Source organism: Polyergus mexicanus, unplaced genomic scaffold (genome assembly GCF_030449975.1).
Source record: "Polyergus mexicanus isolate NDT 795.1 unplaced genomic scaffold, iyPolMexi1.0 SCAF_75, whole genome shotgun sequence".
NCBI lineage: Eukaryota > Metazoa > Arthropoda > Insecta > Hymenoptera > Formicidae > Polyergus > Polyergus mexicanus.
The window spans coordinates 2,026-22,630 of record NW_027223395.1 but is presented as its reverse complement, the minus strand read 5'-3'; the positions used below and the strand labels follow the sequence as shown (position 1 = coordinate 22,630).

At 28.8% G+C, this 20,605-nt stretch overlaps 2 protein-coding genes and 1 long non-coding RNA gene across 6 annotated transcripts; 2 read left to right on the top strand and 1 right to left on the bottom strand.

Moving 5' to 3' along the window:
- The first annotated feature begins 7,983 nt into the window (after positions 1-7,983).
- LOC138944020 (acyl-CoA Delta-9 desaturase-like) lies at positions 7,984-12,821 on the top strand. Its single transcript, XM_070314914.1, has 6 exons — positions 7,984-8,239; positions 8,715-8,953; positions 10,700-10,830; positions 11,240-11,445; positions 11,734-11,919; positions 12,192-12,821. Exons 2-6 carry the CDS (start codon positions 8,749-8,751, stop codon positions 12,463-12,465), a joined length of 1,002 nt encoding a protein of 333 aa, XP_070171015.1. The 5' UTR covers positions 7,984-8,239; positions 8,715-8,748; the 3' UTR covers positions 12,466-12,821.
- Positions 12,822-14,449: 1,628 nt separating this feature from the next.
- On the bottom strand, positions 14,450-20,166 carry LOC138944018 (uncharacterized). Of its 4 annotated transcripts, XM_070314910.1 has the most exons (9): positions 19,792-20,166; positions 19,530-19,712; positions 19,263-19,397; positions 18,702-18,905; positions 18,095-18,298; positions 16,368-16,600; positions 15,788-15,947; positions 15,282-15,463; positions 14,450-14,537 (listed from the first exon to the last, which is right to left on the bottom strand). In XM_070314910.1, the coding sequence occupies exons 1-8, from the start codon at positions 19,991-19,993 to the stop codon at positions 15,315-15,317; spliced, it is 1,470 nt and encodes a 489-aa protein (XP_070171011.1). In that variant the 5' UTR covers positions 19,994-20,166; the 3' UTR covers positions 14,450-14,537; positions 15,282-15,314. The 4 variants fall into 4 exon arrangements, with proteins under 4 accessions (XP_070171011.1, XP_070171010.1, XP_070171012.1 ...); XM_070314909.1 differs by lacking the exon at positions 14,450-14,537 and having other exon boundaries at positions 15,136-15,463; XM_070314911.1 differs by lacking the exon at positions 14,450-14,537 and having other exon boundaries at positions 15,136-15,439.
- Positions 14,756-16,624, top strand: LOC138944019 (uncharacterized). Its single transcript, XR_011448613.1, has 4 exons — positions 14,756-14,907; positions 15,068-15,233; positions 15,807-15,954; positions 16,376-16,624. It is a non-coding gene; the product is annotated as an uncharacterized lncRNA (long non-coding RNA).
- Positions 20,167-20,605: the final 439 nt, after the last annotated feature.

Below are 20,605 nucleotides of genomic sequence, written 5' to 3'. Positions count from 1 at the left end.
TATGTATATTAAATCTTTGAACAATTTTCCTAGTATTGCAAAAATTAAATCATATCTTTTTGTGGTACTGCTAATATATTGTACAATACATGTATATTAAGATACTATTATAATACTTTACCTAACACACACTTATTTTCTGCAATAACTCTTTTTATGTCATATACATCGAAACAATTTGTCTAATGTACACGTATATAAACCAATGTAAAGCTATACTAAAAAATTCATACAATTTTTTTGGTCCCGCTAAAATACTATATATATACACATCTATGTACCCATACAGCACAGAACATTGCAATTACATTGCAGCAATGTTACAATCTTGCAAGTTGCAATGAAATATTGTTGAGACATTATTGGAATATGGAATTGTAATATTTTATGAATGTTACAAGCAACATTTCAAAAACATTACAAAAGACAGTTTTTGATAATCGCTACTTCGTTCGTTTACCGCTATGCGGCGCGCGTTGCGTTATCTATCCCGTATTTAAGTTTTAATCACGATGGTTATAAAGCTTACAAAAAGCGGTTAGTAATATTAAAGGTATAACTATTTTTATTATTTTAATTTATCCGATACAATTCCAACACAGGGAATTCAGATATTGAACTGATTGTTCAGTAATCGGATACATAAATATCCCAAAAAGTTAAAATTATTCGTTAATTGTCTACTTAAGATGTAAAATAGAGTCTAATATCTATATAAGTAAAATTTTAACTTTTATGAATGAAATTATTTAATCATTACTATTTTCTTAAACATGTAAATAATAATTTACATTATTTATAAAATAGCGATGTAAACTAGATTGCAGGAAATTGTTAAATAGTTTCCTATATAAAACCAAAAACTTGATAATAATTTTTTAATATGCACGATATTTCAGATTTTAATAAATAAACTTCGAGAATATATATGTATAAAGACATCCAAGAGAAAAAAAACTCGTAATTGCGTAAATTCACAATCTTTTTTTCTTATTTCTCTTGGATGTCTTTATATATTTTCAAAGTTTATCTATCAAATTGAAAGCGTTCTGCATATTTGTAGCAACGCATTTCAATATTACAAATACATTGCACCATAACATTACTGTAATATTACATTGTAATATTTTTAAGGGCGGACATTTCAACGTTGCCGCAGACTTGCAGTAACATTGCAGAAACATTTCGCAATTTCCATGCAATACTACAATGTTTCAATGCAAGGTCTATGCAACGTTTCTGCAATCTTTCGGTGCTGTATGGGATGCGACCCTTTCTAAACGTCCTTAACCCTCGCCTTACGTTTCTTACTCCCTCTCTTACGAATGCACCTTTCCCCCGCGAACGAGCCAGAGAAAGCGCGACAAAAGGTTTTATTTCTTTTGTGCAATGATGGATTTCGTTGTTACTTTAGATTGTTTCGTAAACAATTTTTACTACTCTCTACGGTTCGATAACTCTACGGAAATCGAATCAAAGTTTTTCAATAGATATTAGATTTTCAACAATCAAATTTTTCGAAAGTTCTATAACCGAGTCTTTAAAACTTTACAAATTTTATTAAAATTTTACGTGTTTGAAAAATTGTAAATTCTCCTTGATATATATTTTTAAGGCTTTGAAAACATTAATTACCAATTACTAATTTGAAAACATTAATTACATGTGCGAGGAGAGTTTTGTGAATCTCATATCATTCTAAATCGTAAACTTTTGATCATGGCGCTTGATATGCTATTTTATGAAAAGATTACTATGTAAAGCAGTGTTTCTCTTTCCGGTAGTCGGGGCAAACTCTTCAATATTTCTTCGACGCGGCAAATCTCGATTTCATCTCGATTGATATTCCTTCTACATCTCGTGCAAAAAACGAAAGTGAGAGTGACACGAGCCGATCTGTATCAGAGGAAAAATTGTACGGCGTGTTTGACCGAGATGTAACTTGGGTTCATAAAATTACGAAGATAACATATACGAGACATACCTCGGAGCAAACAAAGCCGTGTTGACTCGTTCACGCGATCAATGCGCTCCTTCTTTCGAAGGTAAGCCAGTGGCAGTCACGGCACCGCAACAACAGAGCGACAATAATGCAATTTTTTTTTTCGTCTCATGTTTACTATTTTGCATATTAGTCGACAGTTTATGACAGACGAGCGCTTTTTAGGCGCTAGGATTAATTCTTAATCTCTACAGATTAATTTTAATTTTAAACAAGATAAAGAACTTCTATAAATAAAATAAAGTTCGTATGAAAGCCATTGATCGAAGTTGTACTCGCACATACACAGGGTACGTTTTTGCGATCTTAATTTCAAGGACTCAGTTCCTGATCAAAGTGTTGGAGTCGATGCTTCCTTAACGAAAATATGAATCGTTGAATATTAAAGCGACATAATCATTTAAATGATGCCTAATAAAAAAATTGAAGCTGATGAGTTTGGAAATCATTTTCATGTATTTATGCGCGAAAGTTCGTTAAAGGTATAATATGATTTTGCAATTCAATCTTAGATGAAGCCTGAAGCACTTTTTTTGCGATGTAGATAAAAAAAACTTTTCCGAGACAATAGAACGTAAATTTCGAATGTCATAAAACTTTGTCTTTTATTGTAAGAAAACCTTTTTTTTTATCAACCAATGGGGGTTGACCTGAACACACTATGCCTACAGATCCGTTCACAGGTAGCAGATTAGTACAAAACAGTTCTTTATTTTGAAACAAGAAGTCGCAAAAAACACGGTCAATCGAAGAAACTTTAGTTCTTTCAATATGGTATTTTTCAAGTATTTTTGAATATAGGAGTTTATGTTACCACCTGCTCTATTTTTGAAAATTTTTAAATGAAATTTAACTAGATAAATTTTGTTGATTTGTTACGTCGAGATTCGCATATATACAGGGTGGCCCCGAACGTTCCAGCCAGACTTTGAGATTTTATAGAAAATTTAATTCTGAATAAAAAATTTCTTATAAACATGGGTCGAAAAATGCTTTCTTAAGAAGTTATCGCTCAAAAACCTTTGAAATCGTGATTATTTTACACATTTTTCCAAATATCATGGAAAATGTTTATCTTTTAACAAAAAGTACCGAAACAAAAGTTGTAGAAAATTAAATTATCTTTCAAATGAGATCAAAATGATTGTTGTACGTTTCATAGATTTTGATATAACCAGTTTCAAATGTACAAAAAGAGCTTTTGTTACTTATTTTTAGATCGATTAAAGTCGAATCAGAAGGAAATCTGTAAAGCGACTACGTAGATCGGTCATTACTCGATGCCGAAAGTGTATTGGAACTAGGGGGGGACATTTTGAGAACAGATAATTTTTTCACGTTTTTATTCATTTTCTACTATTACGTGCTATTTTAGTTTAAAAAAACTTATTTTATTTTCATAAAGAAAAAAATTTTTAATTTTTATTTTTATCGTTTTTTCAAGAAATTTATTAAGTTTCATTTTCTTTTTATTTCATTTTCTTTTCATCTTTTGCTCTTCCTTTGCGTCAGAAGATTTTGAGCGATAACTTTTTAAAGAAGCGTTTTTCGACCCATGTTTATAGGAATTTTTTGGTTAAAAATAAAGTTTTCTATAAGATTTCAAAGTCTGGCTGAAACGTTCGGGGCCACCCTGTATATAATAACAGGGTGTCTTAGACCACCCGTACACCCCTTTTTTTTAAAAAACTAAGCATTTTAGAGAAAAACGTTTTGAACAAAAATTATATGGTTTTGAGGGGAACATAAGATGATGTCATTAGTTTGACCTTGGATGGCATCGTTAAGGTCAAGTCAAGGACACCTTTAATTTCTTAAATGGAACCTCCTATTTTTATTGCATATTTTTATAGTTTATGTCGAGAGCTATCCAAAACACTATAATAAAGTATTTTTTCATTAAGTACTTTATAAGTTATTTTGTATTTTAATCTGATATTTTGATATAAAAAATTAAATATCTTGTAAAATATTTAGTTTTCGATAATCTTATCGTAATACTTTTATGTACAAAATAATGAGACAAATCAATTAGTATAAAAATAATTGTTTTTAAGGAAATTATTTACAATGTATTTTTTTAAACAATTATTTTTTTTTCTTGCACTAATTGATTTGTCTCATTATTCTTCACATAAAAGTATTACGGTAAGATTATCGAAAACTAAATATTTTACAAGATATTTAATTTTTTATATCAAAATATGTCAGATTAAAATATAAAATAACTCAAAAAATACTTAATAAAAAAATACTTTATTATAGTGTTTTGGAAAGCTCTCGATGTCAGCTACAAGAATACTAAATAAAAAATGGGGATTTCTATTTAAGATTTTAAAGTTGACCTTCACATGACCTTCAAATGATTTTCCAAGGTCAAATCATTGTCACCATCTTATGGCCCCCTTGAAGCCACACAACTTTTGTTTGAAACATTTTTCTCTTCCGGGCTTGGTTTTTGAGATATTAGACTGGATGGATTAAAATGGGCCACCCAGTATATGTACCTGCAATATCAGACATTGAAAAGTTGTGATAAACGCTTCTTATTTAAAAGGTCGATTCTAAATCAAACTATCGATTATAGATTGGAAAACGTCAACAATGACTAACTAGTAATCATCTGTATCTTGTAAAAATACAATCGCCAGATTGCGGAATTTAAAATAATCGTAACTAGATTAGAGCTTAGTTAAAAAATACATTTTTTTTACACTCACTTTGGAACTTGTACAAAGTTACAATTGGACATAACATCATCCTCGGATATCCAAATACTTATATCCGTGTGCACGTTTCGATTCTTTCGGGTTTGCAGTTCTTCTCTGACAACGAAGAAGTCTAGCGTGATAACGTGATTACATGTGTCGGTTCTTGTTTTTCTTATTTTTTTCAAAGCCATGAACTATTGCAAAACCGCATGGCTCGTCTGTCGTGCTCGAGCAATCACTACGGAAAAGAAATCTGGACAAGGTTGGGTTACGTTCCTTAAAATAGCGTACGTAAATCGAGCTTTTATAGCTCTCGTGCGTCGTGCATATTTATAAGTGCGTTGCACGTATGCGCGAATATCGTTGCGCAGCTTTGTATTTGGGTAAAAGTGCAAAATGTGACATATGTGCCAAATATGACGCGTGATTTCAAATTAAGCAAGAATATATTGTATTAAGATCGAGAAAATAGGATTATACATCTCTCTCTCTCTCTCTCTCTCTCTCTCTCTCTCTCTCTCTCTCTCTCTTTCTCTCTCTATATTTTAATGCTGTTTTGATATCAAGAGAGTTTGAAGTTTACATTCTATACCCCGCGAATGTAAGTTTAATAGATGATGATATTAATTTTTATAAGTAAACTTAATAAAAAGCCACACACACGACATAAATTTCTATTTATTCCGTCGTTTAATTTTATTATTTATATTGATGATTTAATTATGAAGATAATATATTTATCGAGGAATAATATTTCGCAGCGCTTCGAGATTATAAATCTTTAATCAACGTATTGACATAAACAGAATTTTTTTAAGAGGCACTTACATCTCGTCAGAAAAAAGTTTGCACTTTGGTTGCTTTGTGTACGAGTGTAAATTTCGTGTTATTCTCTACAGCAGAAATAAACTTTATTACTGCGACATTAATTTATAATGAGCAGTGTCAATGAATTGTGTCGTAATGAACTATGTGAAATCAGATAAATTCAATGTCAATATTTTAGAGTTCATGTTTAATTAAAGATACGTATTCAGGTCATGGTAAACATCGTTGTTAATCAAAATTCTGCGAAAGTAATTTTTTAATTTTTCAAGAAATAAGTATTTGCTAATTTGAATAAATTCGATAATCTTCTGAAGAAATAAAATAATGAAGATATAAATATATTTCTAAAACCGAAAGCAAATCCGGATTGTAAGTCTAGTTTGTAATATTCGGATTATACTAGTTTAAATATTTAAAATTAGATATTTAACTTTAAAATATGTGGGTGTTAATGAAGAAATAAATTTTTTTATTCTACAGTTCATGCAACTTAAATGCATTACATTACGCATTAAAAAATATTGCGAAACATTAACGAAGCAGACATAAACATGTTTAATTAAAGATACGTATTTAGGTAATGGTAAACATTGTTGTTAATCAAAATTCTGCGAAAGTAATTTTTTAATTTTTCAAGAAATAAGTATTTGCTAATTTGAATAAATTCGATAATCTTCTGAATAAATAAAATAATGAAGATACAAATATATTTCTAAAACCGAGAGCAAATCCGGATTGTAAGTCTAGTTTGTAATATTCGGATTATACTAGTTTAAATATTTAAAATTAGATATTTAACTTTAAAATATGTGTGTGAATGAAGAAATAAATTTTTTTTATTCTACAGTTCATGCAACTTAAATGCATTACGTATTAAAAAATATTGCGAAACATTAACGAAGCAGAGCTAAATATGATTTTTGTATTACAAATACCACTGTGCAATTAATAAATTATCTATCGTACAAAAATCTATCTTTTAAGTCTATCGTACAAAGTATGATATTGACAAAAACATGTATTTTCGTAGTATCGGGCAAAAATATTTGTGGAATTAAGAGCTTCGCGAAGATGGAAAGGGGCGAGGGGGAGAGAGAGAGGAAGGGCAGAATGCGGTATGAAATCATACCAAGCGTTTACGATTTGACTCATCGATTTTAATCATTCATTATCAAATAGAACAATGAGACATTTTTATCTGTCGCGGATGCGAAACGACAACGGTCGAACGGAGTCTCTTCGCTCGATTCCTTCCGATGAAACGACCTGGGCTACCGTCTTCACCGGTGCAGCAACGAAGCGCTCGCGTCCTTTCAAGAAGAGATATCCGAGTGTTTAATTTATCGGTTACGGAGAATCGGTCGGCGACGTCGGCGCGCAGCGATGGACCCGTAGGAATGGACAACCGGACGAGGGACTCTCTCTCTCTCTCTCTCTCTCTCTCTCTCTGTCTCTCTCTCTCTCTCTCTCTCTCTTTCTGCGCGCGCGCACACAGTTACTTTTCTCTAATTTAAATAGATTGCATAAGTGTTTCGCGATCCATTCGAGACCGATCTCTCTTCGCACAAATATTATCCGGCCAATTCCGGTCTCCCTCTTCTCTGCCTCCTCCGTCTCCTCCTCCTCATCCTCGGAGAGATGCAAGAGATCGTGCTTTATATGCGCATAAAATCACATACGTATAATTTACGCGTAAATTCCGTTGTCTAAATATGAAATTATCACAATGATTGATATGTATATGTGCCGCAATACTTAATAATAATAATAAGTTATCTTGGTTTGAATGATATTGCGAAAGGGTAACTGTGCGAGTGCATAAAGTGAATAAATTACAGCGTAACATATTCTTGTAATAATTCTCCCTAACTAGTAATATATTGAAAGATGCAACTGCGTCTCTAGTATATCACATAATTCAGTACAGGGCGTTGAAATTGCTGACTGACATCTTGATTTATTATTATAGAGTTTTATAGATAATATTGTCTTAGACTATGATAAATGTCTATATTCTCTTATTAATATTTTTTATTATATTTTTTTTTATATGTAGAAAAAAACTATTGTTTGAAAACTCTTTCCCCGAAGATTATCAGATTCTTTTCTTTTATATATATATATTGTATATACATTATGATAAAATCAAAAGAGATAATATATGAGCAATATTATAAATTTGTATTCAAAATATGTATGCGAGACAAACAGATATCTATGTAAAGTCGTTTTGCTTCTATGAGACGATAGAACAGAAATAGAGTAGTAATCCAACATATTTTCTGTCTCTACATATTTAACACAATGCGAAAAGATTGTATTTTATTTCTATTTCCAAAGTATGCACATATCCTTGACTCCATTACTCTACATAATGATATCGGTAATGTAACTATAAAGCGTTGATAATATACTGACACTTTTAGTTACACTTATTGTTAGATGAGTTTCCGTCGGAGTTCGCCCGTCGCTCCGGCATCCTCTTGTAAGGTTACACTTTACCCGTGCCATTTATTTAAGACTGCGTGCGTATGCGGGTAGACGTCTGCGAGGACGCTATGACGTCATGATGACGAAAGGTGTTACTATTGGTTAAGGAGGAACAGACGATCGGCGCTGCCGGTTCGATTGAGAGATACGCGAAACGCGAAGGAAGAGAGTGCGTCCTAAGTCTTCCAGGCGTAAAGAAGCTCTAATTGTAAGCTATTTTTCGGTTAGATACCACTAGTAAGAGTCAGCGTGTTCGTTACAATATTTATATTGTTTTCACAAATATATCTATTTATACAGCATACAAACGCTGTAATTCTTAAAATATTCCATACTGGAAAACTTCCTGTTGTCTAAGCCCCTCTTTATCCTGACATTTAAGAGATCCCTATATCCTGAATAACCTCTTAGTTAGCGGATCCTTACACTCTATATAAGCGAAGATAAGAGATGCAAGAAATATTGTTTAATAAAGAAGCCTTAGTGATCAGGCCAGCGAGTGCACAACTTTTTTCAATTAAAATATTTTCAATGTTCTTCAAATAAAGAATATATATATTATAATTATATGTATATGCACGCATGCACGTACACATATTATAATATTTAATAAATTTATATACATTAATTTTTATTTATAGAGAAAAACAGTAAAGTGATAATCATGTTTTTTGATCTTTCAGAAAAAAAGTTATTCATATATTAACATTCAGAAAAATGGATACCGATACCTCAATTTTTCAATGCTGTACTACTATGGTGACGTACATGAAAAACTCTGAAACAATAAAATCAAGTTTGTTTAATTTTAAAACCGATATAATATGGCATGTTGTTTTGCAAGTTGCATTATTACACATCATTGGAATTTATGGGATATGTACTTTCAATTATTTAAAAAATCCAATGACTACATTGTGGAGTAAGTATTCCAAAAATTTGATATATATATATATTCCTATAGAATCCTAAGAAAGAGATTTTTAAAATATGTCATTTAAATCTTAATGCACTATGTGATCTTCTCAAAGTACTATATATATTCGAAGCAAAATTATAGTAGTCGAAAGTTGGTAAAGTTTTCATATCAGAAATGAAACGTTCAGACATTCATATTAATAAAACAATTGATAATATTAATTTCTTCAATTTTTTATTTTCCGAGTTATTTGATACTCACAAAAAGTCACGCAGAACTGGCAGTCTTAAAAAAAAGCACTCAATGTATTTACATCCCAGACAGCACATGTCTATAAAAGATGTTTAAAAGACAACTTAAAGACTTCTTACCATCCTTTAAATATTTTTAAGATGTCTTTCGGTCTTCTTGTACTGTCCAAGATATTAATTGCAGAATCATTATGAATATAATTACATTAAATACATTATAAATAAATGTTTACGACTTGTATATTTTGTATACTTTTACATCTATTAAATCCAATTCACAGTTACTAAGAACTGATTATTTATTTGACACATTCGTTGAATGCGATTAATATTACAAAAGATATTAAAAAGTTTTTCAAAAATGTCGATAATTTCTTACAAGTCTTTACGTATATTATTATTTCTTTTTGCGAAGCTAATAACTAATTTGTTTTTATATTTTAGAAATAATATTTTTGGTAATTATTTACTATAACGGACCCAGCTCCAATCACATTGACCTTGATATATGTTGTCAAGGACTTGATCCTGAATAACTTTTTCTTATAACTTAATCGGCGGTCTCTTATAATTTTTGAGATATTTAAAGTTTAAGTTGGATTCGAAACGAAAATTTGGTTTAAGTTATACGACGTAATCCACACCAAATTTTTGTTTTAAATAAGAAATAGGTTTGGGTTAGGTTATATCTTTCGGAAGTGGAGCCCCCCCGCAGGGGGGGGCGGAACCCACTGTATCCATGCATATACTTTACAATGCAAAACGAGGTTCAGCCCAGAATTGTTGTGTGAATGGGGAAGTGTATGCGTGGATGTAGTGGGTTCCGTCCCCCCTGCGGGGGGACTCCACTTCCGGAAGATATAACCTAACCCAAACCTACTTCTGATTTAAAACTAGACCCTCATGCAGGAGTTCACACACAAAACATAGAACGCATATGGCGTGATATTTGAAGTGGAATACCAAAATATGGAACTCGTGATTATCATTACATACATTATTTAGCTGAGTTTATATTTAAACGTAAATATCAATATTGTGAACGAATACGTAATTTTTTTGAAATAATGGCGACATTGTATCCCTTAAATGAAAACAGTACATTTGCAACTGTAGAATAAATAAAGTTTTTGATTCCTATGTGTACTGATTTTTTCTAATATTATATTAATTATGTAAAGACCTTGTTTCACATTTAAATCAGGGTTCTGATGCAGATGGACCTTGTTTCTTGCGTGGAAATTACAAACTTATGTAAAAATTAATATTTTATTTTTCAAACTTTATTTGTTAATAACTTTTTAATAAACAACGACCGCCGATTAAGTTATAAGGAAAAGTTACTCAGGATTATGTCCTTGACAACATATATCAAGGTCAACGTGATTGGAGCTGGGTCCGTTATAGTAAATAATTACCAAATACTATTTTAGAAATAACATTATATATAAAAAAATTTTTTTCTCATTTTTGAATATAATTTTTTCATATTTTTAAGTAATCAGCATGTACATCATATCCAATTTCGGCGCATCTGCTGGTGCGCACCGATTTTGGAGTCACAAGTCTTTCAAAGCTAAGTTACCATTAAGAATTTTACTTCTACTATGCTACAGCTCAAGTGTACAGGTACATTGCATATAGAATTATTTTATGATTATTATAGAAATATATAAAAATGCCTATATTTACAGAAACATTTTTTACATGTTACAAAAGTATGAAAATAAATATTTGTTTTTCTATTTAAAAATCTTATAATACAAATAAATAAATGAATCTTACATAAATAAAATTTTCTTGAAATTTTTTTATCTTTTAATTAAAAAATTTTTTTTATTCTCTTTAAGTTTTTTTCTTTAATTATCAAGATATTCGAGATAAAATTAAAAGTATAAAAAAATGTCCAATACCAATTCGACAAAAATCGATTTTAAATGGATTAGAAAAGTAAATATGTAATAAATAATATTTTATGTATTATATTTTTTCGATAACATAATATTTTGCTTCATAGAAATGTCTTTGCTATTCATAGAATAGACTAGGTTTGTGGGTGAGAAATCATCGTATGCATCACAAATATTGTGACACTGATGCTGATCCTCACAATACTGAGCGTGGATTCTTTTTTACGCATATTGGTTGGATAATGATGAAGGAACATCCGAAATTTATTGAAAAAAGCAAACAGATCAATATGTCAGATTTTCTGTCGGATCCTGTCGTAGTTTTTGGCGAAAAGTAAAGAATATTTTCTTTATTTTATAATGAATTACAGAATAAATTTGTATTTTTTTTACATATTGTATAATAACATAAATGAATATCGGCAAATGTATTCTTGAGATATGTAATGCAACAATTTTATTTCTTATAAGTGAATCATAATCTCATTTTTTTCTAAATTCAAAATTATGTAGAATTACTATATAAGTAAAAGAATTTCAAAGAATTTCTTAATAGATATTTAGTGAAATGCATAGACGGCACTCGAACGATTTCAAAACATTTACAGTAGTATTTTTATAGATATTATTTATCACTTCAACTCTTCTTTGGCTTCATTCTACCTACAATAATACCCGTATACTTCTGGAACGAGACTTGGGCCAGAGCCATAATATCGCAAGTATTTATACGATACATTATCACTCTGCACACCGTGTGGACCATCAATAGCATCGCTCATGCGTGGGGTACTAGACCATATGATAAGTATGTAATTCGCACGTTTAATTACGATATCCAGAATTTCATCTGTGCGCGATTAACAATAAATTATAAAACTTTAACATAATTGTTTGCATAATAACAAATAATTACTTTATATAATACAAAGCGCATTATTATATTGTTACAATTTTCTTCGGAAAATAATGTTTTATTTATATAGCGGCCTTGGTGTAATTTTTGTGACATAATTATATAAGGCTTAATGTTTAGTCTCATTATATTGAAATCGTTTGATAAAATGTTTTCGTTTTTAGAAACATAAAACCGACGGATAATAATATTATCAATTACTTGACATTGGGAGAAGGATATCACAATTATCATCACGTGTTTCCCTGGGATTACAGAGCGGCGGAAATAGGAAACAATAGAATGAATTACACCTCATTCTTTATCGATATGTTTGCAAAATTAGGATTAGCCTACGATCTTAAGTATCCGTCTATGGATTTGATAAAGAAAACCGTATTAAAGAGAGGTGACAGAACACATCTCATGTTATCCAAAATGGGACCAAAATCTGATTAATTATATAGCCGAAAAAAATAGAGCAAGAAACATAAAAAAAAGAAATATAACCGAAGAAAAAAATAACAAATACATCTGTTGACATATATTTTGGTTGAGAACGCATCTTGCTATAATCTTTAGACTTGTTTTTGTTGAAAATACAATTGGTAATTTAAACATGAAATACAAATTAATGAAATATGTCAATGATTAATGCGTAATGTTATTGTTATATTAGGAAATACTTTACATGTGATCTCATCCAACGAATTCTTTACATGAATAGTCATACGGCGTACTTAATTTTACGTATACATATAAGTATATGGAATATTATAAAATTCGTAAGAAATATGTATATATATATATATATATATATAGTGTGTGTGTGTGTGCGCGCGCGTGTGTGTGCGTATGCGTATGCATGCGTGCGTGCGTGCGTGCGTGCGTGCATGCTTGTGTGCGTGCGTGCGTGTGTGCATGTGTGTGTATGTGTGTGTAAAAGAAGTTATAAAAAAATTTATAAAAAGTAAATTGTTATATTCCCCCTTCCCTATAAATTGGTTTGAAAACAATTAAACATTTTTTTATTAAAATGTCAATCAAGATACAAAAAAAGAACAAAATAAAAAACAAACGTATCTCTCTTTCTGAAATAAATACCAAAGAGATAAATATTACTATATTTATCTACTATTACTATAGTACATATACATTTTATAACTTCTAAATAATGTAGCTTTTTTATCCAACAAAGAATTCAGATAATATATCTTCCTAATTGTTGAATAGCAAAGCTGCATATTGAAAATATTTGTTCATTCAATTATGAATAAATAAAAAAATAAAATCTTATTCAGATTTAGTTATTTATTCAAGTATACAGGCTTTATTCCAAATAAAAAAGTAAATATATATAATACTAACTTTTTTTTCGGTAAATATGCATATTAGGTTACACCTCCTCGATAACTTTAATCTTGACATATTGTATGTTGTCAAGGACATGACCCTCAGTAACTTTTCCTTATTAACTTAACCGGCGGTCTTTTATAATTTCTGAAATATTTAAAATTAACATTTGGGTAATAATATAGAGACAGAACCCACACGGAACAAAAACCTCTAATGGAAGTCCAGTAGACGTTCATCATGGAGATTCAAAACCTCTATTAGACGTCCATGTAATCTCCTATAGACATCTATTAGACATCCACAGTTCCGCATTTCTTACTTCCATTCAACATCCATTAGACGTCTTCATAGATGTAACATGAACGTTATATGGTGTAATCATAGATATTTTGTGGAACTTTGATGGATAAATAATATACATTAACTAGAGGTTATATAGATTCATTATGGATGCTTTTTCCACAAAAATTAAAAACTAAACTATCATTCATAAATTGTTGAATTTATATTATTTACTCATTTTTATGTGTGTACTAATTGTACCAAATACAAGAAATATATTTCGTTAAATCAAAAATATATTAATTGTTTTTAATACAATTATTTACGCAAACAGAAAAATGAATAAATAATACATATCCAACAATCCCTACGAAAAATTTTTTTTTTTTAGTTATTGCCTGTAAATGTATTGTATATAATTTTTTATTGAAAAGAAAAATATTTTTTATTGATAAATTTGAATTAAGTTATAATTGTATATATTATCATATATAACCGATATGAAATAAAATTGCAAATATTTTTAACGGTACAATTAATAAATTAAGAAGATTTCGCACTTTTTCGATCAGTCGGTTCTATTTTCATCTTAATAGTAAAAGGAAGATAATTGTAAACACACAAAAATGAAAAAATTGTGAAAAACCTTTTTCTATTTATTGTAAAACCAATAACAAATACAAATCATATAAATAAGAAATATTTTGCAGTAATTGATGATAACACACGAATCTGTGTCAATAAAAATTTCATAAAATAAAAATTTTTATTAACACAGATGCATATGTTCGATTATTATATGCAATCTTAATATATTTATAATGCGCGTAACTCGAAAAACTATATAACTTTTATTATTAATTAAAATGTGGATGTAAATTGTCCATGCACATCTGAAACATATGTAAAATCTATTATAATAGGCTTATTTTTAGACAGTAAGCGAATTGACCAATCATAATCGAGATTCACTAGGGTTATTTCGAGAGTACTCAATTGTGATTGATCAATTTGTTTACCGTCTAAATCTTACTGTTTTTATATTTTTCTAATGGCTCTCAATACTGAAAATTTATAATTTACATAACATATACTATTGATTTTCAATATTAGCAGTGAATATCAAAACCCAGTCCATTCTACTTAAAGCCAATGGCTTTTACAGAAACATAAGCAATAGTAGTGTACAAATAGTGTCGGAAATAATCTATAATTAAAGAGCCATGCAAATTTAATTTCAATATACAGTGATGAGCGTGAATGGTGAGTATAGATACATATAAAAATCTAAACATATAAAAAATAAACATTATTCTGAATACGAGTTTAGAAAATTGTGTGTTAAAACAATAATATATTTCTCCCCTTCTTATCTTTTCGCTATATCTACTCATATCTTGTATTAATTTTTTTTTTTTTTTAGGAAGTCTCAGACTTGCGATATAATAAGCTATTGGAAACTTGCACATCGCATTTCATCAGTGACTGTTTCATAAAAAGAGCTGAAAACGAACTTACGTACATTATTGCAAGTGAAAATAACTGCGAAATATGCAAATAATTCTATAACACAACGTACAATAGAATTTGTATGTAATATGTTGCCAGTAATGATTAAAATAATTAATATTTCATACCTTTTGACATTATTAATATACCTTTCCAGTTCTTTATTCTGATAAATTAGAAACGTTGCCTTCGCATCTATGGGTCCGCTTCTTCTCATTTTCATGTCTCGCTTTTGAATGTCGAAACCACTCCATAACCCTTCGTTGTATTTTGCCCTGATCGGAATCTGGGATATTGTGAAGTATGGATCCTAAAAATATTTTCATTATTTTAACTTTTTCTTCTATACTAATTGATTGATGACTATAGTAATTCATAGTGTATTATCTTTGTTTAATAATTATTTCTAAGTTATACAATGTAAAAATGGAAATAAAATTTAATTCATCAAAAACTTTTTAAATTTGATTAAAGTAATAATCATAAATATATCTATATATGATACAGAATGTTCCATGGCAAGTTATTGAAACTAATTAGCTGTCATTTTTACACGCATATAGAGAGGAAAAAAAATAAAATATCTTCTAACAGAAGATATTTTGCAGTTGTATTTACATATAAACAAACTTACTGAAAATAACTTTTATTAGTTCCAATTTATGCAGTGGCTCTTTTCCGCGTCGGCCTTCCCAGTTATATTTCTCCGCCAATTTATTTGAGAATGTTTTATACAACGTTCTCTTTACGGCATCATCGACGCATGTTCCTCCGATAGATTTGATATATACGCGCTATAAGGTAAGAGTAAAAGTAATATATTATTAGATTAAATAAAGTAATGTCTTTTTCTTAACAATCTTCAATCATTTTCTATAGCAATTTTAAGTGATTAATATCTCTGATAATATCTAATAAATAATTAATAATAATTTTAAATGATTAATACATCTCATGAAATGTGATAATCTTATAAGTAAAAAAAACCAGCTTTTTACGCTTAATTATTTTAATTGGGATTATTTATATGTATAAAATTAAAATAGGGATTAAAATTTCTGAAAAGGACATACAATGTTTTTACTGTGGAAAAGTTTACCTAAGATTGATTATATAATGTACTTATAAAAGATTTGATAATAATTGTGAAATACATATATATATATATATATATGACTATTATATTGTATATAAATTTATATGCGTTAACTTACTATTTCAGTGTTATGTTGGGAATCTGAAACTTTCAAAATCTCCTCAACTTCCGCTAATTGGGCTACAGTTTGCAACGGAAACCGATTTTCAGCGTCACCAAAAGAAAATTTCGTACTTGCACATTCTGTGCTTTTATTAGTTCTTTCAACTAAAATATCTAATAAGCTCAATGCTTGTCTCATATCATATTTTATAGTCACTATTTCTCTTGTTAATCTCTTGAAATGATCCACTGTAAATAGCATTTATTATTAATAAACGGTTATATATATATATATATATATATATATATATATATATATATATATACACTTATAATGTATAAATAGCATATACATGTATATAATATATATAAATAAATGTATATAAATGTATATAATAATATAATAAAATGTAATAAGTATAGTAAATTAAATATATAAATTGTATATAAAACATATAAATTAGTGGCATTACATACGTTGCTTTTTCAAAAAATATAGCAGACAAGAACATATATTATATTTCGATATACTATACAATTTTACTAATGAAAGAAATAAAATGTAGATTATTGCATTTTTTTTTAAATTGATAGTTCTATATGAAAATATTTATTATTATTGTTATCTTTCGCATATCTATTATATAAAAGTTATATAAAACTATAAAAAAATAATAATAATAATAGATTTTATTAAAAATTTTAGAAATAGGTAAAAGTTGTAATACCTATTATTTTTAAATTTGTATAGAAAACAATTTAACACGTATAAATAAAGGCCTTACAATTGCTAAATCTGCTCACAATACACAATTGCTAAACTCTATTACAGTTGCAAAATTTCTATATGTACACCATTTATTTCAAATATATATATATGGACCGTTTATTTTGAAAGTGGTGTAAGTCCTTTTTTTAAAAAAATGAGATATGACGTAATTTATTCTTAATTTAGTGTAAATTTTTTGTTTATAACTAGTTAGTATTTAATATCTTAAAAAATGCCAATGCTTTGTTCAATTTAAAATTGGCCGGTAAAAGAAATTGCGTAACCATTGATTATGAAAGTGGTGTAAGTCCAATTTCCATCACGATGCCAGGCCTATTACATACGAAAAATATAAGGATATGCAGCAGCTATTACCTTATATACCTCCTGTGCATCATGAATATTTCAAAACACTGCCACATGAAGAGCATAAATAATTAATAATACCAATATCTTGTGTTAAGTTTAACAATATATAAATATAATTAACGTTCAAAATAAAAAATACAAATTCTATTTTATTTCTTGTTATTATTTATAAACAAAATTGGATTAATATGAAATATATTTTAAGTGATATTTGTTATTTCAAAATTGAAATTAAATGATATTTACAATTGACTAATTATGAAAGTGGTGTAAGTCCATTTGCAGCCTGGAAATATATATTATTTTAGTTAAATTCGCCTAAAAGAAATTTATATAATCAAATTACATATTGATAAATTAGTACAAACATTCCCAGACTTCACATAATTAACCTATATTTTTTAATTGTCAGATCTGCTAACATTTAATTTTCTCGAAACAAAAGAAAATGGACTCGCACCACTTTCAAAATAAACGGTCCATATATATATAATAAATGGTGCATGCGTGTGCGTATGCGTGTGCGTGTGTGCGTGCGTGCATGTGTGTTCGTACGTATGTGTGTGTGTGTTCATATTATATTTATATGCATTACATTTACTTACCAATTGCAGTTTGTGAAAACTGATGATTTAAATCATCATTTTCCTTTTCCTTTACATATCGGTTTCTTTGCATACAGCTAGATCGACCAACTTCCTCCATTTTATTAATATGTCGGTGTATTAAATTGTCTCCATTTTTCTCTCTTGTAGCAATGTTAAACGCTTCTTCATCTCTTTCGTACAAAATACCATAACCATTCGCATCTGCACATAAAATATATTATAAATACATTTAGCATACAAAATAGAAGTTAGAAGAAAAATTGAATTTTGACAAGATATATGTAAACTTTATGAGTGCACACATATATATTATTCTATATATACATATATGTATATTTCGTTGTATATCCATATATGTATATATAAAATATGTAGGCACACAATTTTTAAGATATTATTAATATTGTATATGTATTATTTTAAATATTGTATGTAAAAAATTATGTATACTTTTTTAAATTTATAATTGCTGATAATATTAATGATAAATATGAAATATATATGTATAAAATTAATGGCGTGCGCGCGCGCGCGCGTGGTGTGTGTGTGTGTGGGCGTGTGTATGTGTGTATATATTATATTTATATGCATTACATTTACTTACCAATCGCAGCTTGTGAAAATTGATGATTTAAATTATTATTTTCCTTTTCCTTTATATATTGGTTTCCTTGCGTACAGTTAGATCGACCAACTTCCTCCATTTTATTCATATGTCGGTGTATTGAATTGTCTCGATTTTTCTCTCTTGTAGCAATGTTAAGCGCTTCTTCATCTCTTTCGTACAAAGTACCATAATCATTCGCATCTGCACATAAAATATATTATAAATACATTTAGCATTCAAAATAGGAGTTAGAAAGAAAATGGAATTTTGACAAGTTATATATGTAAACTATATGAGTATAGTACATATATATATTATTCTATATATACATATATGTATATTTCGTCGTATATCCATATATGTATAGATAGAATATGTAGGCACACAATTTTTAAAATATTATTAATATTGTATATGTATTATTTTAAATATTGTATGTGTAAAAAATTATGTATACATTTTTAAATTTATACTTACTGATAATATTAATTATAAGTATGAAATTTTATATAATATTATATGCATTGTTACATGGAGATATGTAATAAATTTGCTCACCTTGCAAAGATGATGAGTAGGAGCTCAAGTTTGAAATTTGTGATGATACTTTGTATTTTTTTGCAGAATCCCAAGAACGTGTAATGGATGCACTTTCACATTGTACTGTTTCGTTTGTATTGCACAGTCGTTGACCTTTCATATTGATAAAACAAAATATAATGTTAAAATATAAGAGAGATATATATGAATTTTATATATATATATATATATATATATATATATATATATATATATATATACGCGATTAGAATTGTTTATAATTACGTTTTGCAGGAGGACATGGAGCAGGTGGCGAAATTGCACTTGTGCATGACTCTTCTTCGCTTTCGGATGAAGATAAAACTTTCCTCGCTCTATATTTTCTATAAGATTTAGCTTCTTTCTCAGTATCCATATCTGACGTGTATAAGGCCTTTTCTGCTTTCGCATCAGCCTTTTGTAAAGACGCTGAAAATGTTGTAAACATTTAGTATTATGAATAGGTAAAACTTAACAGCAATAAAAGCTATTTTATTGAAATACTTACAATACTCGCCAAAAATCCGATTAATTTTAAAGGAAGGCCAATCAGAATTTGGTATTTCCTCTTTTTCAATTGCCTTTCGCAGTCTTAAATCCGTTTTGAAATGTGAAGGATATTTGCATACATCCTCACTTTGTAACCAAATTTTGGGTATTACTTGGATACCATCGGAGAATTCTACGACGATAAATCCTCGATTCGACATCTTCCTGTGAAATTATACAAAAGAGCTTCTACGAGTAATATTGTAAACAAGATTTCAATTTGTATAGATTATTGTGTATCAGAAATCATTTTAATTTTTTATTTTATTGTCATATTTTATTTTGCTTTTATTGTCAGAATTTATTTTAATTTTTTATTAAACAAATTAAAGCGCAATATACAAATATTATTAATATGTAGTGCTTATAAGCGGTATTACTGCGAAATATCTTTCATTCCTGTATGGCAATTTTACGAATTTATGACTGATTTTATGCAAAGGCCAGGTTTGAATGTCAGATAATTGACTTACTTTAAATATACCCAAATGAATAGAACTGCATGGATTATTATAAAGTTCTTCAACAATTTTGAATTTACGACCTATTGCAATATAATTACCTTCACTCGACGTTGCGATATTTTCCAAACAGACAATATCTTTTTCTATGAGACAACAATTATCAGAAGATTTGATTGAAATAATAAAATGGGGAAATTCAACCTTCAAAAATTGTGGATTGAAACAACCTGATATCAACGGTCCTTTTTCGTGTGAATTCTTTACACTTATTTTTGATATATCTGCATCGTCAGATTTGATTTTATAAAA

Bases quoted from the DNA above. Each gene is read 5' to 3' on its own strand.
- LOC138944018 (XM_070314910.1), bottom strand. From the start codon at position 19,993: ATGTCGAATCGAGGATTTATCGTCGTAGAATTCTCCGATGGTATCCAA. The intron at 18,299-18,701 runs GTAAGTAAATGT...TTTTATGTGCAG, and splicing joins ATTTTCACAAGCTGCGATTG to ATGCGAATGGTTATGGTATT. The intron at 15,948-16,367 runs GTAAGTTAACGC...CTTACCTTATAG, and splicing joins CCCAACATAACACTGAAATA to CGCGTATATATCAAATCTAT.
- LOC138944020 (XM_070314914.1), top strand. From the start codon at position 8,749: ATGGATACCGATACCTCAATTTTTCAATGCTGTACTACTATGGTGACG. The intron at 8,954-10,699 runs GTAAGTATTCCA...CATATTTTTAAG, and splicing joins TCCAATGACTACATTGTGGA to TAATCAGCATGTACATCATA. The intron at 10,831-11,239 runs GTACATTGCATA...TGCTATTCATAG, and splicing joins GCTACAGCTCAAGTGTACAG to AATAGACTAGGTTTGTGGGT.